Below are 27860 nucleotides of genomic sequence, written 5' to 3'. Positions count from 1 at the left end.
GGCGGCAGCAACACCTACAGCTTCAGCAACTATCTGGCCGGGCTGCGTTGTGCGACTCGAGGGGCGGGCGCGCACGGACCACAGCTCCGACGGGCGCTTGCCCGAAGCCGAGTCCTGCAGCCGCGCCGGCCACTCAGGCCCGGCTGGGATGGACCTGCGTCCTGCAGCGGCGCGAGTGGGCATCTGAGCGCAGGGAGAGAGGCGGGTCGGGTCCGGCAGAATGGGCTCTAGCCGCGCCGCCCCCGGGCTCTGGCTGGTCTTCGCGGTTGTTTTCCTGAGTGCTCCCAGAGGTGAGTCCTGATTGTTCGCCTGGCTGCCGGCGGTAGAAAACTTCCCCAGCTCGGTCCTAACCTTAAGGGAGCCGATCCTTCCCCGGGAGGGTCTCTGAGTTGGGCAGGAGGTGTGTTTGTGTGCATGTGGGCGGGGGAGATCTGTTGTTCCGACGGGAATCGGCCAATTCGGGTTTTCGGAGCTCGGTCACCTCTGAGACTTGTTGGGTAAGGGAATCCCTTGGTTTCGGCTTCCGAAAACTATTCCGCGTTCTCGGGTTATCACCATGGAAACATTGAACCCGTCTACCCGGCGGCTGTATGTGTGCGTGTGTGTGTGTGTGTGTACACACCGAGCAGCTGGGGTTCGCCGCCGTGGGCTCCCCCTCTCGGACTCCTAGGCACGGATCGTAAAGAAGGTGCCCTCCGGCTGTTTGCCAAAACCCAGAGGTTTCCCCCGCGGCGGTTTTTCCCCCTCCTCCAGGTTGGACCTCCCCCTCTCGCAACCTGTATATCCCCAGATGCTGCGGGATTATTTAATTCTTTCCCCACGCAAGTTCCCACCACCGTCTTTACCTGCAGTGGCGGGTTTTCCTGAGAGTGCTGTTGAGATCTTGGAGATGCAACTCCCCCTCCTGCAGGACAGGGTTAAATTTACCTTGAAAGGCAAAGGAGCCGTTTGGGATCTCTATGATTCAATTAGCTTCCCTAGTCCACGCCTTCCCCCTCTTCCAGCAGGGCAGGGTCAATCCCTGAGGAGAGACTCCCTCCTCCCTCCCAGTCTCGAAGAAGGGAAACGGACGCTGCTTCCCTAGGGAAATAAAATTCCCTAGAAAAGCAAATACAGCTGTGCCTTACTGCTCCCCGAAAATACTCCGTCCTACTCTCCAACTGGCTGAAAAGCTCTTCAAATATGATTATCATTGACCTACTTGCTGCTCTCTGACTTCACTCCTTGCATTCTTCTCTTTCAAAGCAATCCAGAAAAAAACCCAGATCCTCCTTATTTATATTTGCAGCTCTTCTAGTGAGAATAAGTAGTTTCCAATGTTTATGTTTTAAGAATTAAGACAAGACCCTCGGTTTGGGCAAAGCATCCTTCCTTTCCTGCCAGATACCCTCCAGAGGTACTGGACTACAATATTAATCTTCCCTGGCTAACATGACCATTCAGCATTGAGGTTCACACATGGGGGAGATACAGAGACTACTTGCTACCCTTTATTTGTTTCTCTTGTGGTATAAATTGTCATTAGAGCCTAAAGACAACAAGCCACATTCCTGGCTTCTCACTACAACCTTAATTGATTTCTGAGCCTTCTCTGAAGTCATATAAACAAAAGATATATAGCTGGCTGGATCCCTTAATACCAATATCAGGATTACATCAGAATATGGTTGCCTCAATAATATTGAAGAATTAAATATATGGAAATGTTTCCCAGTAATAATCTCAGCATCATTTTGCACATGTGAGATCGTTGTTCCAAACCATAGATTATACCCTATGCTGGTTTGAATGAAAACATTTTGGGGCTAAGAGCTATTGGGTCCATTTTATAATACTGAATCAATTCTCCTGGTTCTCTTCTTAAAAGCAAGCTTATAAGGTAAGCAGGAAAGTTTTATTGTTGCCTGAAACCTTGAAGAAGGTACATTCTATTGTGGGGAGAGGGATATATTTTCCAGTAATACCTGATTTTGCTGTGACTGTGAAATGGAGAGCTATTTCGCCAAAGGAAATTGTGTTGTGCAAGGTGACATCTGAAAGGTTTTTCTTATGGCCAACAGAGGAGGAGAGAAAACAGACATGTTGTGAGAAATGGACCCAAAATATATTGGAAGATATAAGCCTGTGGCTGGATCACCATGTCAAGTTGATGAGGGGAAAATAGATGAAGAAACATCTATTAGCATAGAAGGGAGATGAGGTGTCAGAGGTCACAGCCCAGGGGAGGAAGACACCAGATTGGTAAGGAGTCCCTTGCTCCTTCCCTGTCATCCCCCTTTCTGGAACCTAACAGGGCAGGGAGTGATGTCATGGTATCTCTCAACCATCTGCTGCTTCTTCAGAAGGAAATCCTGTAACACAGAATCTGAGGGAGCTTTGATAAAGGGTGCCCATGGGGTTTACCATCTTTTAATGGACTGATTGTTCTCTAGATTGTGGGGGGTGTATTTGTTTGCTGCTCTAGCCTCACATCAGACAGAGGAGCAGGTGGAGATAGCAAAAGATGTTGTTTTATGGAGGTTGCATTATAACCATTGATACAGATTTATGTATGTGCATGTGTGTGAGAGAAATTCATTGTTGGACTGAGCACTTTCCAATTGTGCCTCTGGCCACTAACCTCAATATAATACTATACAGTGAAATCTGGATTCTTTCTTATCCTTGCTCATCTGGCATAAATTGATGAGAGGATCATACAGACAGCTAGTTTAATTCATGGTTTTTTATGGTCAGAAATGTAGTGATGTAATTTATATTAATAGCCACACAATTTTAGGAAACATGTTTGCTGCAACAGTTTAGAAAGCTGAAAATGCTGTTTAGGAATTAGTCTGTTTCTAATTTGCAGAAAATAAAAGCATAACAATATTTGGATATATCTCGTCTTTCAAAATGGGGGCGGGATTCCTAATTTTTTTTGAGCCAAGATGTCACATCCATAGCAGTGCTGGATGCTAGAAGAGAGGGATTTTCAGATTTCATTTAGGAATACAAAACAAAGTGCTAATCTGGCACTTTGTCTCTAACATGGATTAACCAAATGTTTTGGGATACCCACAAGCATCACCAATGCCCAGGCTCTAGTATTAAGACATACACCATATCTGATCCTAAACTAATGCATACACATCAAGACTATAGTAGTCACCAATGATAATCTCAGCCTTAATGACTTTTTAATCAGGCTAATACTTAGTTCCTTGAAAGAAGCCTTTTATTCTCAGGTTGGCTTTTCAACTGATTTTTAACACTGGTATCCAGCTGAGGTGATGCTAACCCACGCCTGCTTTACCTGAGTTTCTGAATATGTCAATGACTATCATGCAGACATTCTTATTTCTCTTCAGAGCATGAGGGAACCTAATATTTGGACATTGCAGGGAGGTAGTCTTTGACTAACTGTCAGGAAAACCTTTCTGAAAATATAGAATCTTTAACAATTGAACAAACTGCTCGAGGAAGTAGCAAGATCACTTCAGTGGAAGGCATTTTAAAAAGACTAAATGACCAAGTATCATGGATGGTGTAGCTGTATCTTCCATTATAAGTCTTGTGTCAAACAATGGGTAGGAATAAAGAAATCCCAATTTTCATTTTTTCGGTGGTGCAGTGGTTAGAGTGCAGTACTGCAGGCTACTTCTGCTGATTACCGGCTGCCTACAATTTGGCAGTTCAAATCCCACCAAGCTCAAGGTTGACTCAGCCTTCCATCCTTCCGAGGTGGGTAAAATGAGGACCCAAATTGTTGGGGGCAATATGCTGACTCTGTAAAACTGCTTAGGGCTGCAAAGCACTTTAAAGTGGTATATAAGTCTAAGCGCTATTGCTATTGCTATTCCAGCAGTATGATTCTATTATTCTACTCCTAAACTGGGCAAACATAGAAAAGCATCAATTTAGTGATTTGGAAGGTGTTCTTAAAAAATGTAAGTCTACTTTGCTTTGGTCTGTACTTTTCTCTTTCAAGGGATGGTAGCTGTAATGGATCAATAGGCATAAAGTATTTGAGCATAGAGGTGATGTGGTGTAAAGGGCATGAAAATAACCCATTTATGGACTACATACAACTTTGCACTTGGACTTGTACCACATCTGAAGTTTAGCATAAATCTTTCACATATTATAACTTGCCTGATCCTTAATAATAAGGATAGATTTTTCCTGGTTAGATAGAAACTCCTTTTAATTGCTCATCTCCATGGACACAACTGTAATGGTTATGCATTGTTTGGTGCTTTAATCCAAGGAGTGGCATTGGAAAAGGCAGTAGACTTTATACGATGGACTGTGTAATAATAACAAATTTATTTTGTATGCCATTTAGTTTTTTATTATTTTTATTAACACACATAGAATAACGGAGTTGGAAGGGACCTTTGAAGTCTAGTCCAACCCCCTGCTCAAGCAGGAGAACCTATACCATTTCAAAGAAACGGTTGTCCAATCTCTTCTTTAAAATCTTCAGCGGGGGAGCACCCACAATTTCTGAAGGCAACCAGTTCCACTGATTAATTGTTGAATTCGCAAGAGGATGTTGTTCAGTGAAGTAGTACATCCTTCTTTGTTTTGCCCACTTCAATTCTCAGGTCCTGGATTCTGCTAATACATTGTTCATGCCTGCAGTTAGTGTTGCAATATGACCTTTGAAGGATGTTGTATTTTCGTTCTTACAGTGGAGGACCGAGTGGGACGCTGGATTTGAATCAGGGAAGGTCAGGTGTACATCTCCACCCAACCATGGAGCTCAGTGTTCTTTTAGGCAGAGAATTATCTTTCGGATGACCCCACTTTACAGCTGTATTTTGGGAATGAATTAGAAAAATCTTGTGTATTTTTGGAAAAGAAAAGAAGTATCAGTTATAAAGAAGTACAATTTTGGCAGAGCAATTTGGCTTCCTAGAATGCAACATTTGGGCTAGAACTGAATACCAATTGCCTTTCAAAATTCTCTGATGAATTTGTGGACAGAGAATTGGGCTAAAAGATTATCTCCAGAGGAAGAAGAATATTTCTAACATTGTTTTCAAGAGAAGGATTATCCCTTAGTGGTGATAGCTGCAACACTCCACAAAAGCCCCATTTTAGGAACTTCTTCCTAATATCTTCTCGTTGTATGTAATGGAAGCATTGGAAGACCAGCAAGCTGCAGATTGCTAAAAAGAAGGTAGTGAGGGAAGGTAGTTATTCTCATACAATCTATGGCCTAATTGTAATTGTAAATATATCAAGCACACCATACTCCACCCATTAGAATGTATCCAAAGTCTTTCCCAGCTTAATGCTTTATAGAAGCATTAGGTTCAACTCCCCGAATTACCAGCATCCTTTAGGACTTTGGGATGGGGATGATCACGCTGTTCTGCAAATATTAATCACTTTGTAACTATCCCCTGCCTAAAGAGAAGTGATGTATTTTAGATCCAGAAGGTTTTATTTGGCTTAAGATATCTGAGCTTCAAAATTCCAGAGACCACTAGATATGGGATTCCTAAACTTTTTGCCTCACTTAAAAATCCAGACACCTAAATAAAATGGACAATGAAGACAATATTTTTCCGTAGGCCATCTACAGTATCTCATATATACATATTCTCCACAAGTGGCTGTTTAGGAAATGCTAGGAAAATGCTACTTTTTGCCAGACATGTAATTCACAGAGCACTTCATTCGATTTCAGTTAATTAAAACGACGTCCTTATCAGTATCAACATTGTTGGAAGCTGGAAACATGCCAAAACTCAAAACTCAAGTCTAGTTGAATATTACTGTTCCAAATGATTGAGGGGAGGGAGTAGAAACCATCCAAGAAACTCTTATTAGTTCTTTGCGCATGCAGAAGAAATAAAATGGCTGCTTTGAACAGAAAAGCCAAATGAAACTGAAGTGTTGATCAGCAAATGAGGAAAACGGGATAAAGTACATTATCAAGCAGATAGACAGGAAAGCCAGGGCTAGCAGCTTTGAACTGCGAACATTTGGAAGATCATTTGGTAAACTCATTGTTATCAAGTGTCAAACTATGGTTTGACTGCTCAGATTTGGGAGTTTTAAGTAGAGACAGCTAGTGATTGTTGATAAAACAAAATTTACTCTGGCGGAGTCACCTGCAGAATGTCCTTAACCTGCTCAACAATTGTATTTTGACTGGCACTTATTCCCCCTCCCCCCCCAATTCATTTGATTTTGATTATGCAACCTACAAAGTAAAACATAGTTCAAGATGACAGAAATTGAGCACTACAGAGGTTTTCTTTTATTTTTGTCTTTACCATAAATTATTTAATGATGAGTCAGGGTCAATTTTCTATTTATATAAAATATTTTAACTCATCTTGTCTTCTCAAAGCAATTTAGATGATTACAAAGCATCCAACAAATAATTTGAATGAAAAATTAATGGTTAAGAGTTCCAATTAAAAAGCAGAATAAAAACCTATCAATATTGAAAGAACTAAACAGGATCAACTGTGTCTTCAGAATTTTGCTTTGTTTTGTTTTTAAAGAGGACATTTAGGAGACTTTTCCCTATATCCATTAGTGTAACAGCACTTATTGATGAGCCAAAGATAATCTTGATAGGTAGTCTTGTGGTGGCCAGAATAGTGGCCACCATTGAAGTGGGCAAAATAACATTTCTTATGGTAATGCCTTTTTTCCAGGAGTTAAGTTTTGTATGTAAGCTATTCTTGCTGCATTAAACCTAAACATAAGCTTAAAACTTAATTGATAGTAATTTTGTTTGGAACAAAGTGAGAGACCATACCTCCACTTGCTAGATTCAACAATTTGGAGGAATTCTGTGGGTTACAAAAAAAGGGGGTGGGTGGGAAATGCCAATCATTTCCATGGAAAACTATCTCAAGGCATCAGGAAATTACTAGAGAAGGAGATGGAGGTGTGAAGGGCACCATTGAAATTGGTCTTTCATCTTTGTAAACCAGCTGTTAAGTCATAGTGCTCTGTTCCGGGAGAGTGCTTGTTCTGTTTTATTCTGGGCGAGGGATCTAGGAGTCCTAGTGGACAACTACTTAAATATGAGCCAGAAATGTACACAAATAAAGCCAATACAGTCTTAGGTTGCATTAACAAAGGGATAGAACCTAGGTCCTGTGAAGTACTGCTTTAGTATTAGTACTGCTTTATAATGTCTTGGTAAAACCACACTTGGAATACTGCAACCAGTTTTGGTCGCCACAATATATAAAAGAAGTTTAGACTCTAGAAAGAGTGCAGAGGAGAGCAACAGAGATGTTTAGGGAACTGGACACAATTCTCTCTCTCTCCCCCCGGCTGTACCAGATTCTGGAGGAACCATGTAAGGTGTTTATATCCCTAACTTCCCTAATTAGATCTCTGTTTATAAGCACTTTAGGACTTGAGAAGATTGTAGACAGACCTCTTCAATTTTCCTGAATGAGGGATGGACTAAAAGATTAAACAAATTATGGTGGTCAAGATCACCTGCCCTTTTGAAATCTAAATTACCAAAATAGTTTTTAATATTTAAGCAATAAAATGAAATTTCTGTAATAGAGCCTCTCTCCTTACTACACATTTCAGACATTCCTACTTCCCCTCAAAAGTATACTGGGTTCCATAATTACCAAAAATAATTTAAAAATGCAGTTCTTCATTATGATTTCCCAGCCTCCTGTACTAGTTGGCTGTAGTCCAGGCTCTGGGTTACTGGGCATGTTTGGATCCTGGCTGTTTCAAATATTTCATTCTCCCCTCCCAACAGGCTCATACATCTGTCTCTTACAGAACAGCTTCTAAAATCAGGGAACTGGAAAGGATAGTTTAGAAATACCCAGCCTTGATGTTCCTCATCTATTTGGCTTTCATCCCTTTCCCTCATCAGATGTTGCCTGCATTTACTTTTTATCAAGCTGTGGGTGTCCAGAGAATTCTGAGAAGGATGAGAATTGAATTTATAATAGGAAGTGGGAAAAGCAAAATGCAAACACCTGAAATAAGAGACAGGATGTTTGTACTGTGCCTTTCTGGGTATCACAAAAGGCAGATTTGTTGGCCCTAGGTAGTGCAAATAACTGTATCTTATAGCAGGATTTGATTTTTCTTGTACTATTGGGTGGCTTAATCTTTTAAAACCCTTCATTCTGAAAACATTTCGACTTCCCCATAGGCAACTTTTGACAAAATAACACACCATTATAAAAGAACTAAGGATTTAAAGTAACTAGTAGCACAATTCAGGGGCAGTTCCCTTGATGGATTCAGACTTGGCCATGCTTAAATGATACTCATTGAAATCAGTTGGACTTAAATTAGCCCATTGACCTAAATTGCATTTAGTTCAGTAGGCCTTATCTAAGTGTGCCTTAATCTGGCCTCAGTTCAATCAGAATGTCACAAAAGCATAGGAAGCATGTTTTATTTTATAGCCTACTTTCACTTATAAGTGGAATATGTACAAGACACCTGGCAGCTAGTGTGATCGAAGGGCTAGTATTGGGCAAGGATTGATAAAACCCAGGTTGCATTCTAATCCATGTAAACCAGTGGTGGGTTTCAATTTTTTTTAGAACCTCTTCTGTAGGTGTGGCCTGCTTTGTGGGAGTGGCTTGCCAGCCATGTGACTAGGTGGGAGTGGCTTGGCAGTCATGTGACTGGGTGGGCATGGCCAACTTGTAAAATGTGGTGAAACTCACTTAACAACACTCTTGCTTAGCAACCAAAATGTTGGCACAGGAACTCTGGCATTGAAGTGTGCAAGCCTTAAAGCTATCAAGTTACAAGACCCTTGCACCCCTAATCCTTTAGAAAAAAAACCCAGGGGTGTTCAAACTTGACAGCTTTAAGACTTGTGGACTTCAACTCCAAGAATTCCTCCTCTCATTCTTCATCTTGATGATGTGCGGACGGGCAGGGGGAGGGAGCTGGAACTGGTTCTAAACGGCACTGTAGATTTGTGGAACCTCTTCTATAGAAGAGGTTAGAACTGGCAGGAACCCACCCCTGATGTAAACTTACTGAGTGACTTTGAGCCAGTCATTCTCTCCCCATGCAGCATACCTTGCAGGATTGTTGTTTTTGAAATAAAATGAAAGGAAATCTCCATGTCAATGATCTTGAATTTCTGATTGTTGACATGTGAGTAATTTTTGTTTTAAAAAACCTGCATGTGTACTGCTCTCATTTTGTACATTCAGTGTGCTTCCAGTAAACTGGTCACAGTAATCTTCAAGCCATTTCCCCAAAAAGTCCATAGTAAAATTGTGCTACATTTTCTTGTTCTAGTGCAATTCCAATTAGCTGTACTGTAGAATACAATAGTCGTTCACTTCCTAATACAATCCTGAGGATACTTTCTGTGAAGTAGGTTAAACTGAATTTATTAGGATTTACTCCCTGAATAATGTGCACTTAATTGAGAAATATCCAATTGAACTCAAGGCACATGTTTATATAAAATTTTAATATTTATAGTTTACCGATCTCAATATTCAGAAGGAAAGTCTTTTTATTTAGTTAGTCAAAATAATGCTCACCTGTTTCGATTAGCTGGCCTGGCATAATTATAATTGTGACAACTATTACCTCCTGGAAACATATTCTTACCTGGTTATTTATAGGGTACGGTTTTAAATTTAACTGATTTTAGGGTTTTTAGAACCAGATTTATATTCTTCCGTACAGTTCTTTTTAAATTTTTAACCTCCTCCTTATGTGTATTTATATCTGTATTTATATTTGTATTTGATACTTATTGTTTGTTGTGTGGACTGTACACTGCCCCGAGTCCTTTTCGGGAGAGGGGGCGGTCTAGAAATTCGAAGAAAATAAAATAAATAAATAATAAATGCAATTTCTAAGAGTTAGTGAAAAATTGAGGAAACTTCAAGATACAGAGCTATGTAAAAAGGACAGGAAAAGCTCACTAAAAAGTAAACATCAGACTGCTCTCAATAAACTTTGCTTTTGTGAAAGTTTGAGATAATATATAGGCAATAAATAGAATACATTTATGAGTATCTTAGAATATTATATTAACTCTCAATAGTAATAATTTCATTCATTTATATTTTTCTTATTAATTTAAGTATATGTTTATTCACAAAATATATAACCTATTTTTCATTGATAGCAGAATTCAAAGCATGGATAAACTGTTTTTAAATATAACAAAATATTATCTAGTTTTTTAAAATCATAAAGCGATTAAAACCCCGTAACAGGATAGAAATTCTAATAGAAAGACCATTAATAGCAAAACATGATGAGAGGAGGATCCAATGTTGCGACGAGACAACGTGCGATCTCAATGCTCTGAGATTGCCGTCGATACTTTTGCTGCTGGGTGGTCCAAACGGACCTAAACCGTCCCGCAGAGACGGTGAACAGGAAGAATACGTCGCAAAGTCCCCGATCAATCCAAGAGAAGTTCTTCAAGCCGGCGACAAAAAATCCAGCCGTTGGCTGATGAAGCCGGGGCGGCTCCAAAATGGAAGGATACGGAAAGAGAAAATGTTTCCAGCTGGTGAGGAATTTTCACCATTTTAAAAGGGACTGCCTATAAAAAACTTAAAATTAATTTAAATTAGAGAACAGAAGAAATAAGCAGCAGAATTAAATTTGGAATGGTTTTGGACAGTGGGTTATCTTACTTTTTAAATGCTATCTTCATGAATGGAATTTATGCAAGCCTTTTAAAATGAATGGATTAAGTTTTCTTCTATTTTTTTTCTTTTATTATTCTTCGTAACCTATGGACAAAAATTCTTGTCTTTCATTACTGTGAGTGTTCTTCTAACTCATTCAAGAATCAGACTTTTTTTAAAACTTGAAATACAAAAAAGATACAAAAAGAAACAAAGAAAATTGCAACAATAACACTGCTACTCGGAGGCTGGAGGTTTGTGTATTGGAAATGAAACACTCTTACTTTTCTCACTGATTATCTTGGCTTGGCACTCCAAGGTCTCATTTCTTGTTTATAGAGAGTGATAAGAAGAAAAGCATACAGATGTCCCTTTGAGGTATATCTTTAACCAGAGAAAGGTGAAAATAAAACATTATTGTGAATCTATGCTTAATCTTGTTAAAATCTTCCAAGCTGGAGCAGCAGTGTTTGTTAGATGGAGATAATGGGACAATTTCAACAGCAGAAAGAAATTTTAAGTCTGCAAAAGATATTCTCAGAAATATAGAAATTATCAAACACATATGAGAGGATAGAGAAGAAGTTGGAAGACTTAGAGCATCTAACAGCAAAATATGATGAAGAAGATGGAGATGTTTATCAAGTGGAAAAAGTGGTGGTTAAAATCCTAAAAATCGAAGAGGAAAATGAATATAAAGAAATTAAAATTGCTGATATTTATGGTGATTGGTTTGTCTCTGAAAATGGAAAGAGTGGAATACTGAAAGAGGAATTAAATGGAGGGGAAATCTACCCCAGATGGCAAGATACAGAAGAAGAAAAAACAAAATAATTTATGGATTTAAAGAGAGAAATTTTATTAGCAATATCATTGATAACACTACCGACAATCAAAGATAAGCTGATTAAGGAAACAGAAAAAGGGCATCGAAATTACATGAGAGATTTTATAAGCAAGGAATTGCTAAGAGGAGTCCATACAAAGTTGATTAAGGAGATGATTAGAGGACTGACACCACAAATGGCAGAAGATATGAGAATGTTTTGCTACTGGAAAGATACAGGTTGATAGATGGAAGAGTATAATTTAAAACTAGTTAAACTTAGTGAAATTTAGTGACAATAGATATAGCTAAATAAATAATTGATAATAATAATAATGTACACAATGTGTAGTGTTATGATAAGTAATAATTGCATATGAATATTGAATGGTACCCATGAAAGGAAGATTATATATAAAGGTTAATAAAAAAGAACTAAGTTAGATACAGTTAAGTCTTGATTATTAGGGGGAAAATGTTATGATGCAGGATATAGTTAAATAAAGGAGGGATAATGATAACAACGTATATACAGGTATACAGGAAACTGGATGTAAATTGTAAACAGTGATTTGGAAAGGAGGATTAAAAAACTTTTTTTTAAAATATTATGGATGTTTAGCTAGAACAGGACATAAGGATTCAGTGTTATTGGAGGATTTTAGAAATAGTAAATGAAATGCCAGTATGTGGTTATGTATTCAATCTTGGTATATTTTATGATGAAGGATGTTTAAACAATTATAGTCAAATGAAAATGGAGGTATGATGATGGTAACATGTATAAATACCTGAGTTAAAATACTTGCGTTAATATGAATTATGTTTGTTGACTGTGGAAGAGATGCACGAAAGCCTTTTTGTAACTAACGGATACACTTCCTACAGTATGTAAAGAAGGATGGGTGGTGTTTGTTTTGAAAATTAATTTTTTTTAAAAAAAATAGCAAAACATGATGATGATGATGATGATGATGATGATGATGATGATAATGACTACCCAGTACAGTTACAACATTGTACTGAATTAGATCAATAGGAGAAGTCATCAGTCATTTGTCAGATTCACCAACTGAATTAAAAGTACTCAATGGTTCAGAGTATTTCCGTCTTCAGTGTACTGAGTCTTATATACCAGGAAATGTTTCTTTCTATATATGTATATCAGAATAAGGTATATAAGCACACATATGTACAGTACCTATACACACACACACACACCAATACCAGAATCAATCTGAGCAGAACGTCTAATAAATATAAGTCCAGATTTTCGTCTATGTCTGTCTCTCTGTCTGTCTGTCTATCTCTACCTATCTATTTATCTATCTATCTATCTAATCTATCATTCTGGATATATAAGCACAGTGTAATGGATGCAATCATTTACTTATAATAACTAATCACTAGGCAGAAAATCTGGACTTATATTTAATAGATGTTCTACTCAGATTGATAGTGAAGCAGAAGAGGCTGCCCATTAAAAATGTAACTCTCATCTCCAAAATTGAGATCAGGCTGAGGTCCACACTCTACACCAATAGTTGAATGTCCATGATTGTAGAGGTTACATGTAAAACACTTGTTGGTCCCAATCATGATTTATTCTGATAAGGTCACCAGTTATATGGGTTTAATTTCATTTGCTGATTATGTGTCACTGACTCAATGTTGACTCTTAGCAACCATATAAATAGATTTTCATGATGAGGTCTCAATCTACACCTTTAGATGGTTGTTTGTTTGCAGAAGAGTATTGTATTTGGACTGCAAAAATCTAGCTGTATTAAATTGCAGAAAGCAGAGTGGTCCATATTTTTTGTCAGATTATTGCAGCAAGATAGGGTAGTCCTATTCCTGAAGCCCTACTTTGTTGTTTGAAAGTGCTCTGAAAAACACCGATAACAACTATTATACAGATGAATTATTATTTTTTAGCACAACTTTAGAGTAATTGGAGCCAGAGATGGTTCCTTTGGGGACCTACTGATTATCTCTGATCCAAGTCTGAGTTCCTAGTTTTGCCAAAATGACCTTGAACACAATACATTCAATTCTTTTACTTAGGGTTTCCCTCCATCTCATAGAAGGATTGGGAGTGGGAATGGGGTCACAAATGTAAGTGTCTATGGAGTGAGGAAGTTGCATGCCTGATGTTGATGGACATAGTTCTCCTGTTTGCAGTGGATTGTGAATCTGATCCTCCTGACACGGTGTATTTGCCAGCTGAATTAAAAGTACTCAACGGCTCAGAGTATTTTCGTCTTCAGCGTACTGACCGTTACTCACCAGGAAATGCTTCCTTCAGCTCTCGCTCAGAGACATTCCTCTTCCTTCATCGTCGACTTGCAGGAAAGCCCAGTATCCAAGCTACATATCTTCCTTTCACTGCCCAGCAGGTAAATTTGCCTTAAAATTGTTTAGAAAGATGCTTCGATATAAAATGGAAACCACAGCACTTAAGCCATATTTGGAATTTTAAGAATGTATCCTGGTAGGGGGGGGGGGAGGCAAGGTGGAAAAATGTGAAAACGTGATTTACAACAAAAGTATACATTGGGTGGGCCTTATGTGATGTCACAATGTAATATTTTGACATTTTGATGTGTCCCTGGTTAGGAATGGATACCTACAGTATGTTCCCAATGGTGGCGTAGTGGTTATAATGCAGTATTGCAGGCTAACTCTGCCCACAGTCTAGAATTCAATCCAGACAGGCCTTAAGGTGAACGCAGCCTTCCCTCCTTCCAAAGTCAGTAAAATGAGGACCCAGATTGTTGGGTATCAATATGCTGATATATTGCTCAGGGAGCACTGTAAACACTATGGAGTGGTATATAGATCTCTAGTGCTGTTGCTATTGCTAATTACTTCTGTTTAGTTTTATCTTTTTTTTAAAAAAAACTTTGCTTTTAACAACACAAAAATTTGCAGCCACCTATTGTATTTCTTTTCTAAAAATGATTATAGTATCCACGTGGCATCCAGAATCATGCTTGTAAAGTAGAATGATGCCAGAGGTTGCCACTTTGCTCTGTAACTGGATTACTGGTACTATTTATATGTTTGTTTGTTTGTTTAAATTGGAGCAGGAAACATGATAGGTACCAAGTGAGCTACCTATGGATACCACACTGAAGATTCCCAGTGTAAGAACTGGAACAGTGCCGTTCCATTCTTCCCTGGATTTGTTTAATGAGATTCTATCCTGAATTCAGATTCTCTTTTCTTTCCAGGAAATTCCAGCAGATAATTCCCAGTTCACAGATGTCTCTACTACTTGGGACATCCGTGCCGTATCCATTGAAGGCACAGTATCGCCTTATGAGCCCTATGCTCGTGTTCTTTTCCACCTCCAAGGGCAGGATTGGATGTCAAAACGACAACCCCTGCCTTGTGTCAGCCTGCATGTCTTTCATCAGGCCCAGGTTGTGCATCGGGCCTGCCACCTTCAGGTAGGCACAGTATGTACGTTTACACTCTCACAAATTGTGGAGAAATTAAGTACATGACTCTCAGATGGCTTGGAAAGTAAAGTTCTGCTGTGGCTGTTTGACTGCATTCTGTTGAAGACAGCGGAAGTGAATATGTGGAAGTGAGCTGAAGTTATGTGGTACAAGTTGCTTGGAGGCTCTAAGAGATCATGGACAATGTATGATGATATATGGATCATCATGGATCATCTATATCAGTGGTTCTCAACCTTCCCAATGCCATGACCCTTTAATAGAGTTCCTCATGTTATGGTGACCCCCAACCATAAAATTGGTGTCTCGGTTCCTAAGACCATTGAAAATATGTGTTTTCCGATGGTCTTAGGCGACCCCTGTGAAAGGATCGTTCGACCCCCAAACGAGTCCCGACCCACAGGTTGAGAACCACTGATCTACATGATGATTTCATTCCACAAGCCTCTGGTATGATCTGCATGTTAAAGAGCCAGGCAATTAATCCCAGGAATCCATGATTCTAGAAAAGAAAAGGTTGATATTTAAATATTAAATATTAAAAAGTAGTTAAATATTAAATAATAGCATTCTTCTTGTAAACATTGCTTAAAGCAGAAGTAGGATGCGAAACATCTGATTGGTCTGAAGTTTGGTTTTCTCTTCTCAAATATATTTGTCCTTCTGAACGCTCCCACCCCTCACCCACAAATGCCATGAAGTATAAGGCATGGAATAAATTGCTCCTTTCTTCATCTTTCATAAAATGCCTTTATTCATGCAAGAAAATGATTCCAAGCTTAGTGCAAAGATATTTGTGCTAGGTGTATGTAATAACAGCTCCCAACTTTTGAAAGGGAATGTTTGCTGTTTGTTATGTGCTGATCCCATTGTCCTGACTATGGCTAGTCCTTGATTTATGACCATTCATTTAGCGACCATTCAAAGTGACAACATTGAAAAAAGTGACATTGATCAGTCTTCGTACTTAAAACTGTTGCAGCATCCCTGAAGGTCATGTAATCAAAACTTGGGCTCTTGGCAACTGGCATGTATTTATGAGTGTTGCAGCATCCTGAGGTTTGCAACTTTCCCAGGGAGCCTCCAACAAACAAAGTCAGTGGGAGAGGCTGACATCATTAACTGCAGCAAAGAAAGATCATAAAATCAGGCACAAATTACTTAACAACTGTATTGCTTAATGATAGAAGTTCTGGTCTGAATTGTGGTTGTAGGTTGAGGATTAATTGTACTCCAAAATGTGGAATTGATTCCTCTCAAAAGGAATCACTTGATCCCTAGTGAGTGAGAGAATTGTCACTAAAGTGATAAGTGCTTTCAGAAGAATATCTAAAAGTAGCAGATAATTGGGGCAGGGACCATAACTGAGCAGTAGAGCACATATATCATGTATTTGCAGTGGTACATCAATACTCCTTGTTAGTTGGTTCTGGGAGGCATGATGAGTACCAAACAAATGATGAGTACCAAACAAAGCTTTCCCGTAAGAAATAATGTAGTGAGTCACAAGGCAGCCAACACTGACAAGTTCTATCTTGTGTGCTGAGTACTGAACGAACAATAAGTACTGGGACAAAATTTCCGCATCAAAATGCCTTCAGTACCAAATTCAATGAGTTTCAAAGCATTTGAGTACCAAGGTACCAACTGTATAAGGTTTCACGTTTGATCCAGCTATTGCACTCAGTGTAAATGTGAGAAAGGTGTGTGTGTGGGGGAGAGAGAGAAAGAGACATTGGCATCAGTTTCTCAGGGACCTGTTGCCTATTAGACTAGGTGGAATTCGGCAAGATAGACCAGGCCATTACTCAGTATAAGCTTTGCATAGCTTGAGGGTGGGCTTTACAATGAGACAATAGCATGTGAGTTTCTCTCTTTTCCTATCTAGGCTCCCCTGGGCATGTGTGTGGTGGAACTAGAACTTCCCCCTCGCTGGTTCTCTCCTCCACTTGGCACTCTTCATCGCAGATCTGAGGATTCAGTCACCCCAACTCTAAGGGCAGAGTTGTACTATAGGCTGGAGGCCACTCTACCTGGGAAGGTACACAGAGATTGTCCCCATGTGCGAACCCAGCAGAGGCCGCATCCGGGTACAGAAAGCTCCAAGGAGCAGCTGCACTATGTGGGTCCTGTGGACATCAGAGTGATGAGCACTCCACGGCGGCAGGAAGTGCGGCTGGATGACAATGTGATGGTCCGAGTTCCTGACACAGCCCTGCGCCCAGGACAGCTTTTCACTGCCACTCTCATTCTGCAACAGAACTTCACAGCTGATCTGCTGACCCTCCGGTGAGTGACAGTTGCCATGCACTTACCTGAACGACAAACAAAGGATTTCGAATTCAAAAGTCTTTTCAGTCACAGTGAACACAATCTTGATAAGTAATCATAATAGTGAACAATTGCGTATCATATTGTTTTCAACTGTTTCAAATTCATTGCACCCATTTCTTAGTTGCGGAATGTACAATCACTCTGGACTTCTATATTATTCAGCAAACTCCTGTAGATGAGATTGAAGATGTGAGAGAGTGGATTGCCTAATTAGTTGATGGCAGAGCTGAGATTTACAGCAAACCTATGAATTTCTTGATGCCCATCTACTCTCTGGGTTCTCTGATACAGATTTTCATCTCTTCCGAAGGTCCTCATCATTCAAAGACTTCTCTTTGCTCCTTCTAACCTTACCACTGAGGCTGTCTAGATGGTCTTTGCTTTGCTGTGCATTTTATTATTATTTTTTATTTGTGCTTCCTTTCAGAATCAAGGTAAAGAAAGGATTACAGGTTCTGGCTGCTCGTCCCACCAGACCAGAGGCTTGGATGGCAAAGCTGGACAAGTTCAAGAGTGCCAAACACCACACTGCTTTGATCACTTGTCGTCGTTCTTCTGGCAGTGGGTTAGACTGGAAGTAGGTAGCCTTTGAGGCTCATAATTGTTTCTACAGAACTGCTTGGCTCATCTTGGGATGAGGCATCAAGCAGCATCTCTGAAGAGTTTGTACTGTAATGCATAGGGTGTTTTTCTTTTGAAAGGAAAACGTTGCCCTTATCTACATATACTGGACCTATAAAGAAAGTACTGAACTAGGACTCCGCCTGCTCTGCCTCTCCCCATTCCTTGTAAAAGGACAGTTCATTTCTTGCTTGAAGGGAAGTTGAATACCACATCATTTATCAACAATATAGTCTAGGCAAAGTTCATTGTTCCTTAATTTACATAACAGTACAACTGTTCTAGTTTGCATAATTCTATGTTAGCGATAGAAGGGACATGTTCTCCTTCCAATAAATGTTTGTCTGCTGTTTCCTTCTTCATCATCACTAGGACTAAAATCTTGTTGAGCAGAAGTTGTTAACAGAAACTGAGATGCCCTAGAAATATAGGTCTACACCCAATACTCCATTCTACGTCTTTAAGAGCTATTCAAATTGTTTGCATAGTTCTGTAACTGCCTCAGCATATTAATTTTCTCTGCTAAATTAGACTTACCTTACTCCTTGTATTATTCAGGTAAGTCTGATTTTTTAGATACTGAATACTCTGGCTGGCCATGAATCTAAAAAGAGCTAAGGAAGTTTAGACAGAAATCCAGGGAGCACATATACTTGAGTTTTTCATTCCCTGGATCTCAACAAAAGAACCCTCATCTGTTATTCCCCCTACAATATTGATTCCAGTTCGACAGCCACAAAGTTCTTCCTTTCTTTTTTTCCCCTGTGTAGGCACAATCATGGAGGGAGGGGGAATGAGGATATAGTTCTTCCCAGAAAGCCAGCCAATCATATTGTATAGAGCATCCTGCCTCTTCCCTCCCCTCCCCAAAGCGACATTCTGCATTTGTTAATATCAGTTGTCAATTCAATTTTAATGGAAGAGAATTTGCTTGAAAAATTCTTCTCAAGGAGTTGAGCATTTGAGAGAAATACGCAGGCCTAGCATTTCATGTTCTTGATAGCGATAAAGAGGTACAGACTGTCCCCTCTTTCATTGCACACTTGCCTCTCCAGAAGTGTATAACCTCCCTGGCTTCTCATACTTCCACCAAATTTCAGGAAAAGAGATTCTGGAGGATCTTCCCTCATTAAGCTTTTTCCAACTGGGAAGTGAAGACAACCTGGGAGGCTTCATAGTGGGGGGGGGGGGAGATTCAACCCAGGAGCCAGTGGTAGCACTGGCACCCTGTACCACTTCCCAAAAAGAACGAGCTCAAAAACAGTACCTCACAGTAAGGTTCAAAACAAAGCAAAACCAGAGATCTACTGTATTTTACAAGGAGCTTACATTTGCGATAAAAAGTGCAACCTCAGTTATGAAAAATCATTATTATTATTATCATCTTCAATTAGTACTAAAACCTCTGGCCAAATATCTGCCTTATACTATTTCAACATTTATTTAGTGATAAACAAAGAAGAGTAGGCCCAGGTATGCAACTGAAACATTTCATCCCTTAAGTTTTTTGTAGGAAGTGGGGAGGTGGAATTTTTTTTAAGAAAGGAGATGTTCTGCTGAAAATTGTGGCTTCTCAGAGTCATAAAATAGAGAGAGGCTCACGCAATGCATAGGTCTCACAGCTTGCTCATCCCTGAGACAGGAAATAGGAAAACTTGGAAAAGAATATCCATTTCTCTAATGCTTGTTAGAGGCATTTGTATGGTTTTGGCACCTTCCTTGACTCCTACTGTGGAAAAGTAGGACAAGAATGGTTGGTTGGGGGTACATCTTGGAGGCATTTCAAGCAGCATCTATTGTGTATTTCTTTGCATCGATCATGTTCCAGAGCAGGAAAAGTATCAAAGGGATTTAGTAGTGCTAAGTTTCTGGGTTAATAGGCCAGGGGCTAATTATTTGGTATCCTGATTTTTCACCAGCAGCTATGGCTGGCATCAGTGGTGGGTTTCCAAATTATATACTATCATTTTGCTTGTGCACAATGCCTACCATCCGAGCAGGTAGGCGGAGCCTCCCACCGCTGCTACTACTGGGAGCCACCCACTTCTGTCTGGCATCTTCAGAGGTGAAAGAGATCTTTTATATCACTACGCTTTTTGGCAGCTCAAACTGAAGACTGAACTCTTGCACTAGAACTAATTTCTAAGTGGACTATGGCATTGGTATTCTGAAAAGCCAGTTATCGATTGGATTTTGGATTGGATTTTTATCCAGATAAATTTGTCTGATTTGAGGAAGTTTCAGAGCAACTCATTTTTTCATTGGTCTTTGAAACACGCTGCTGTTTATTATATTTCAATTGAGACTGCTATAAAGTTTATCTGGTGTCGATTAATTAAAGGTTGTCTTATTTTGGTATGATGTAAAGCTGTAAATCAGGCTTGGTTAACTTTCTTGTTCAAGTTATTGGGAAGTTTACGCATTTCAATATCTTTTCTAAGTAGTCATGCTTGATGATTTGACAAGATTGCTAGTATTTTTGGGTCTTTAAACTGAATATTGTGCCCATTAGGCAGTAGCAGGTGTTCAGCTGCCACAAATTTTTCAATTTTTTTCTAGCAGCAATATGAGAAATACATTTTGAAAGTCTGAATGGGTTAGTTTTTTGAACCAGAGAATGCTATTCAGCTCTTTCAGCTCCATGCTGATCAAGATAAGTGAGGTCGACATATTATTATTCCAGGTGTTCTATCATCTCCTCAGTTTTCCCTGCGTTCTCTGATCTCTTGAGTGTTGATTTCTAACCTTTCCATTTAGGGCAGCAGATTCTCCAGAGTTTCTATATTTGGATTTTCTTGTGGAGAATGGTACAGGTGCTCTGGCGGCTACACGCCCTGTTACCTGGCAAGTGGAGTACCCTGGCCAGGATCCCGAGGCTGAGAAGGACAAGATGGTGTGGGAGATCCAAGTATCAGAGAGAGATGTGCGGGCCTTGGTTCCATTAGTAAAGGTAAGGCCTGAAACTTGGTATTTTTCTCCTCATGGATAACTTGTAGCATGGATCCTTACACAATTCCTTTGACTCTCTCCAGGAGCAGGAAATTGTGAACACTGCACTCCTGACAGGAATCCCCCAGTCTGTGCCTGTGAGGCTGGTTGTGGTTGAAACAGGAGGTGCTGTGTCCGAAGTAACTCAGCATATGGGATGTGAATCCTCTAATAAGCAGGTCCTACAGGTGAGAAACAAGCACCGCCATAAAAGCTTCTGGATCAAAATCAGCAACATTTTAAAAGAGTGCAGCCTTCTTCTCTAATTGTCAAATTATTTCTCAAATGAGAGTCAGACACAGAGTTACAAAACGTGCTTAATCATGTCAGTTAAAAGTTTTAGGGGTTGCCTTCTCACAACATTGTTAGTTTTAACCTTAATTAATATGTGTAGTTTAGGACGTTGGCAAATTCAGCCAATTCAGTTAGTTTATGACTCAGTATATTGTGCAAATAGAGAGAAGAGATTAGTAATCAAACTTAGCCAGAGTTCTCATTCCAAATCAAATAGCCTGTTTTTGTTACTTTATATTTCTACTGTATTTGTGGAAAAAATAGACCCTGCATTACTACCTGGAATGTTTTGAAATCTTGGTTCCTAATTCATGTAGCTTCCTCTTGATAACACCTCATCTTAATTTTACCCGTTCTCCTTGTACATTTTAAGACCCTGCATTCCACTGATCTAGCAAGCTCGTGCTGTATTTTTTGGGATGCTCCCTTCTAGTGGTCTCCATCAGTGGCCACAGCACTGTCTTTGTCCAATGTTCTTCCTCCATGTTTTCATGCACGTGCAATTTCTATGGGAAACATAGAATGAAGCCGAGCAATGTTGAAACTCAAGAAACATAATTATACCAGTATATCCAATAATAGTGTGTGACTTCGTTCTTCCTCCGTGTTTTCATGCACGTTCAATTTCTATGGGAAACATAGAATGAAGCCGAGCAATGTTGAAACTCAAGAAACATAATTATACCAGCATATCCAATAATAGTGTGTGACTTCCGTCATTTCCTTTGGCATTTGCAACCCATTTCTCTATAGCACCCAAAAGGATTCAGTCTCACACTGATAGATTATAAGAACTCACAACAATTTCCAGCTATGGTTCCATCTTGAATTGTTCTAGAGGAAAACGAAAGAAAGAAATCCCATACTGAGTTAAGGAATCAGTATGGACATTCTTGCTTTCTTCTAACACTTCCTTAGGCCTTTGGAGGTACATCTATGGACCTGAATGTGTTTTCTAATTTACCTCTAGGTATCGGATGTATGTGATGCTGTCTATGTAGGAGGAAAAGAGAGTCGAGGGGCACGGGGTGTAAGGGTGGATTTCTGGCACCGTCGTCTGCATGCATCATTACTCTTTACTGTCTGGGCTCCCCTTCTGCCTTTGCGTATTGAGCTGACTGATACCTCTTTGGAGCAAATACGAGGCTGGAGAGTACCTGGACCAGCATCCGAAAGGTAAGTGTCATGATTCCAAGAGAGTCAATAACAATGGGTTAAAGGTGTGGTATCCTTCCTCACCTTAGCTCCCTGTAGATGTTTTGTGAGTATGTTTTCTAGATTCCCTATCACCAAGACCAATGCTGATACAAAATAATGGGAGCTGTGACCCCAAATCATCTAGAGAATATTAAATTAACTGCCTTATGCTTTGTAAATGTGCTAGGTTCTTGCATTTCTTCTCTGAACAGTCCAGCAGAACCAGAAGAGGGTGGAGAAGAAGCTGAGAGGAGAGCACGTGGCTGTCGGTTGCAATACCAGCGTGCTGGGGTCCGTTTCCTCACCCATTTTGTAGCTCACCCTCTAGACGGTGGACGTCACCTGACCTATATGCCAAGCTCTGATTGGCTACTAGATGTTTCCCATCTGGTGCAGAAGCATGCTAGAATCCAAGACCCTCGAATAGCAACACTGGAAGGTGGGAAGGTGGTGGTTGGCCGTGAAGTAGGAATGACCTCTGTGGAGGTAAGGAGTATGTGAGGAAAAAATGGGGGCTGAGATGGGATGGAATGAGATGAAAAGTTTGCTTGGAGCATGATGACAGTTGTTCAAAGAGATGAACTGTGCACATGCTGTGGATGTTACTTTTGTCTCCGGTTTGGGGAAATGGTGGTATAATATGGTGAGTGTGGGTATGAAGAAAGAGACTATAAAGAGGGATGTGACAGCTTTACAAGCAATCTTTGAAACACTGTACATTGCAAGCATTTCTATTCTCCCTCCCTCCCCCCTCTCTCTCCCCCTCCCTCCCTCCCTCCCTCCCTCTCCCTCTCTCTCATATATCCATCCATCTGTCCATCTACCATCTATCTATCATTTATAACTATCTGTCAGTCATTGAAGGGAACTCACTCTCCCTATTTGGTCACTTGGCTGGCAAATTAATCATTCTGTTAATCATGACTTGATGTTGCAATGGATGAGAAGAACCATCAAAATGGACACAGTTTCTGCACAAAGTCTCCTTATGAAATAACAATATATTCTCTATTTTTTCAGGTACGTTCTCCAGTTTCTGATTCTATCCTGGGAGAACAGACTTTGGTGGTGTCAGAAGAGAAGGTCTCAGTGACAGAGTTGCAAGCCCAGCTGGTATCAGGTCTATCACTCACACTGTTTGCAGAGCCAGGACATCTGAATGTTTTCACTGCAATGTGCCAAGGATTTTCTGCTCTGAATTTCCCAAAACAGGTGAGGAGTTTTCTAGACATTCATGGCATTATGAATTTAATTTTCCATCCTTCTGTGTTACAGAAGCACTAAACTGCATTTTGAGGGTGCATACGTGTCCTTCCATGGCTCACTTAAAATCAAGTTAGGCTTGATAGAAATGTCATGTTGTAATTTTCTTCAAATATGGAATGTATCATGTGTCTTGTTCTTTCCAAGATTTGCAAAATCTTTTATTTGGGTGTCATGACGGGGGATCAATGTACAGTGAGTTTTCTTGCCATGATGTGTAGTAGTCAAATCTTAGAAATTTGGTAAAGGGGAAGCTGCTTCTTCGAGTTGGGTAGCATGATTTACATCTGCTACCAATGTGGATAATGATGCCTTTGTTTGCCCAACCCACCATTACCGTTTTAAGGCAACTTGAGATCCCAGTTTTCTTTCTTTCTTTTTCTGCAGGAAGCAGTTCTGAGCATTTGGTTGGTATTCAGTGATCACACCTTGGCTCCAGTAGAGCTTTATGGCTGGCGGGATGCATCTCTCTTGCTTTCTTCTTTGAATCCTGAAGTAATATCTGTGCGGCTGGAAGAGGAACATGCTTACCCAATGATCATTGCAGAAGGGCCAGGCCAGGGGTCCCTCCTGCAGCTCAGCCTACATTCCCCAGACTCTTGCCGCAAGGGGAAACATAAGGCTCCCCTTTCCCAGGGGACAGCGTGGCTGGAAGTGAACTTTGGCTGGCACCTCTTGACCACTAAGAGCCCACAGCAAGAAGATCTCCAACGACATGGTAAGGCCCCCTTTCAGCGAGCAGAAGGTGCCATGTCAGGTGAAGCAGTGACTGTTGCGGCTATCACAGAGAATGGCAAAGGTTCAAGGAGGCATGGCCCAGTAGCACGAGGGCCGCCAATGACCAAATTTGAGGGAGCTGGAATTAGCTCCTATGAGGATATTGAACAAGTGGAAGAAGTGGAGGAAGATGAGATGGTGAAAGCACCTGCAAGGGTGACAGATCTAGAGATTGGAATGTATGTCCTTCTGGGAGTGTTCTGTCTTGCCATCTTTATCTTCCTCGTCAACTGTGTGGTCTTTGTCCTTCGTTATCAGCGCAAGGAGCCTCCTGATGCTGGATCAGGTCCAGCCTCTTCTGCCCAGCAACCTCACAATTGGGTCTGGCTAGGCACTGATCAGGAGGATCTTAGTCGGCAGCTGGATCTGTGCAAGCAACACTGCAAAGACCAGCCTCGGGGCCCGTCTAGCACTACCAATGATGGGTACTCTTGCTGTGCAGGGCCAGATGGAACTTTGGAAGCTTTGGCTTCAGAGGCCCCAGCTCCATTACCAGAGCCAGAAACAGGGGTCTCTGCTAGTAATTTGGGCCTGACTGCACCAGGGAACCCAGCGCTTACCAGCACCTTGTCCAGGAAGAAAGAGGGCAGGGATGTAGGGGGTCGGCGGAAGCGTGTAGAATTTGTGACCTTTGCTTCCCCGTCCAACTCTGCACCCAGCCCCCCTGCTTCTGGACCAGTAGTTCAGTCCATTCTGGTGGCCAGTGAAGATGACATTCGTTGGGTGTGTGAGGACATGGGGCTGCGTGACCCAGATGAGCTACGCAGCTACATGGAAAGGATTCGAGGTAGCTCCTGATCTGCCCTAGCCCGTTCATGTGGGCAAACCAATAAGATGGTCACCCCCTTAGGTGCTCTCCTAAGATCAGTCAGCTGAACTCTCTACCTGCTTCTTTTTAAATAAGGGCTCTCCACAACAGGACACCAGCCTTGGACTAGTTTGTGAGGAGAAAAAGAGCCAGAGATATTTCTGCTGCTCTTTGTGTTACAGACACAGGTCCTTGGCTGCGCTATCCTTTTCATTCTGGTTAGAGGCATTCTCTCCACCTATTCTCTCAGCAGAACTAGCCCATTCCTCCTGGGAAGAGAGCCCACATGTGCTCATTGCTTCTCCCTCTACTCCCTTAGGAGGTGTGGATGTGGAGTTTGGAGACTGGAATGTAGGTGAGAGGTAGGCTGGCTGCGATGTACTGTGGAGGTGATCTAGGGGGCTGATCCAAGACCTCACCTATTACGTTGACCCTCATTGCCAGTGTGTGTCCATTGTGATGGTATGAACAACGAGTGTCTTTCCGTCCTTTCTGTGGTCTGAGCCTGGGGCTCTGCCCCTATCCCCCCTCCCCCCCAGTTTCCTGATCCCTCCCCTAAAGGCGGGCAAGGACAGAGCTCCAGGGAGCACTGGCTGGGCCTTTTCCACCCTGGTTGTGTGCCTGATGTCCTTAAGAGTTTTGTACAATCGCTCATATTTTATACCGTACTATTGGGAGGTTGCCAGGCAAGTCCTTTATTTATGGAAGATTTTTAATTCTTACATTGTTAAAAAAAAAGTAAAATAAATAATAACTAAAAATGAAAGGCGTGTCATTTTTTGTGCAGTCTGGTTTATTTGTGTTTCCTTGGTAATAGAGAAGTAGTCATCTCTGCAACTCCAGACACCTGACAGTTCCTTTCATTCCGAATATTTGTTGCCTTGATCCTAGCCTAAGGCCAGTGTGTCATCACTGTTGCAATGAATAACTTTCAGCATGATTTTAGTTAAACTTTCTTTACGAGAAGGCAGTTTAAACTACAAATATGGGCAATTCTGGACTTAGAACCATTCATTTATCTACCCTTCAATGTGCAGGTACTGCTCAACTTACAACAGTTCACTTAATGACCATTTGAAGTTACAACCGCCCTGACAAAAAGTGACTTAGGACTGTTTTTCACACTTGTGACTATTGCAGCATCCCCAAAGTCATGTTCGGATGCTTGACAACTGACTCACATTTATGACGGTTGCAATGTCCTGGGGTCATGTGGATCCCCTTTTGCAACCTTCTGACAAGCAAAGTCCATGGGGGAACTAGATTCACTTAATAACCGTATTCCTAACAACTGCAGTGATTCATTTAACGAATGTGGCAAAAAAAGTCATAAAATGGGGGAAACTCACTTAACAAATTTCTCACTTAGCAACATAAATTTTGGGCTCAATTGTGGTCGTAGGTTGAGGACTACTTGAGCATTGAAACAAGTGATTTATGATGGGTTCTCACACTTACGACACTTGTAGCATACATAACAGGCTCACTCGATCAAAATTTGAGTACTTGGCAAGCAGCATGTATTGATGATGGTTGCACTTTCCCGAGGTCATGTGATCACTTGCGAACTTCCTAGCCAGCTTCTGACAAGCAAAGCCAATGGAGAAAGCCAGATTTGCTAATTGGGGGTGACTCATTTAACGACCACCTTGCTTAGCAATAGAAATTCTGGTACTAATTCCGATTGTAAATCGAGGACTACCTGTAGTATAAAATCAATTCCTAACAAAGAACTCTCTGGATCAGCGTTTCTCAACCATAGCTACTTTTAAGATGCATCCCAAGGTGGGGATAGCCAGCGAATTCTGGAAATTGAAGTCCATGCATCTTAAAATGGTCAAGGTTGAGAAACACTGCTCCATCTAGTTATTTACTAAACTTAGCAACTAGGAGGCAGCTTATAGAAAAGGAAAACACAGGAATGGATTTATGACACGTACTAACAGGCACTGCTAGGCGGTGGGGAATGAGAATTGCTAAACCAACATCATGCAGGGTGTAGCATCTAATGAAACAATAGTGCTCAATAAAATTGAGAAAAATAACATATTGGGTGATACAGCTGGAGTATAAATCGCACAACTGATGTATGTTTGGTTGCTGCTTCCCTAGGCAGCTACACTGGGCCCACTTCTCCAAGTGCAATGGGGACTTCCAGTTTCACTATTCGGTCCTTGTACTTTTCTAATGTGTATAGGCAAGGAAGCTTTTGGAAACGTTGATTTTTATATCCTGCCATGTTGTATCTGCTAAAATGTTTCTCTTCTATATAAAAATTTCTAGACTTCTTACATTCTAAAAATGGTCAGCTCTGAGCAAATCTTCCACAGCTGCCTTAACCAACTTTCTCCTTCCTAGGGTCTCCTCAAATAAAGTAGATCATTAATTATTAAAGATCATTAATTCCTTTTTTTTCAGATTAAATTTCATGTTACTGCTAAAATAGCTTTATTTCTCATCAGTGCTATACGCCTGGTTATGTCTAGGATTATACAAGTGTGGAGAGTACAGAGGATAGTCTTGAAAGACAGAAGGAAGATCTGTTACCAAGGCAACAATCAGACAAGTGTGGCTTGAGTCCAGGCCAAAAAAGAGATTTACAAAAGCACCTCAGACAATTCTCCCATTCCCCTCTCTGTTCACATGAAGATAGAAGAGGG

At 40.7% G+C, this 27860-nt stretch overlaps 1 protein-coding gene across 2 annotated transcripts; it reads left to right on the top strand.

Annotated features, from left to right (window-relative positions):
* TMEM132A (transmembrane protein 132A) lies at positions 1-27566 on the top strand. 2 transcript variants are annotated; one of them, XR_014173721.1, is made up of 12 exons: positions 1-290; positions 13636-13850; positions 14688-14906; positions 16807-17207; positions 17680-17829; positions 20631-20823; positions 20906-21049; positions 22126-22331; positions 22565-22838; positions 23373-23564; positions 24003-27156; positions 27196-27566. XR_014173721.1 is itself a non-coding variant. In XM_081934779.1 (11 exons), the coding sequence occupies exons 1-11, from the start codon at positions 221-223 to the stop codon at positions 25188-25190; spliced, it is 3252 nt and encodes a 1083-aa protein (XP_081790905.1). In that variant the 5' UTR covers positions 1-220; the 3' UTR covers positions 25191-27566. The 2 variants fall into 2 exon arrangements, 1 of the variants encoding a protein (XP_081790905.1); XM_081934779.1 differs by having other exon boundaries at positions 24003-27566.
* Positions 27567-27860: the final 294 nt, after the last annotated feature.

This window comes from Natrix helvetica (genome assembly GCF_964273705.1).
Source record: "Natrix helvetica genome assembly, chromosome: 1".
Lineage (NCBI taxonomy): Eukaryota > Metazoa > Chordata > Lepidosauria > Squamata > Natricidae > Natrix > Natrix helvetica.
This window is presented reverse-complemented; position numbering and strand designations above follow the sequence as displayed.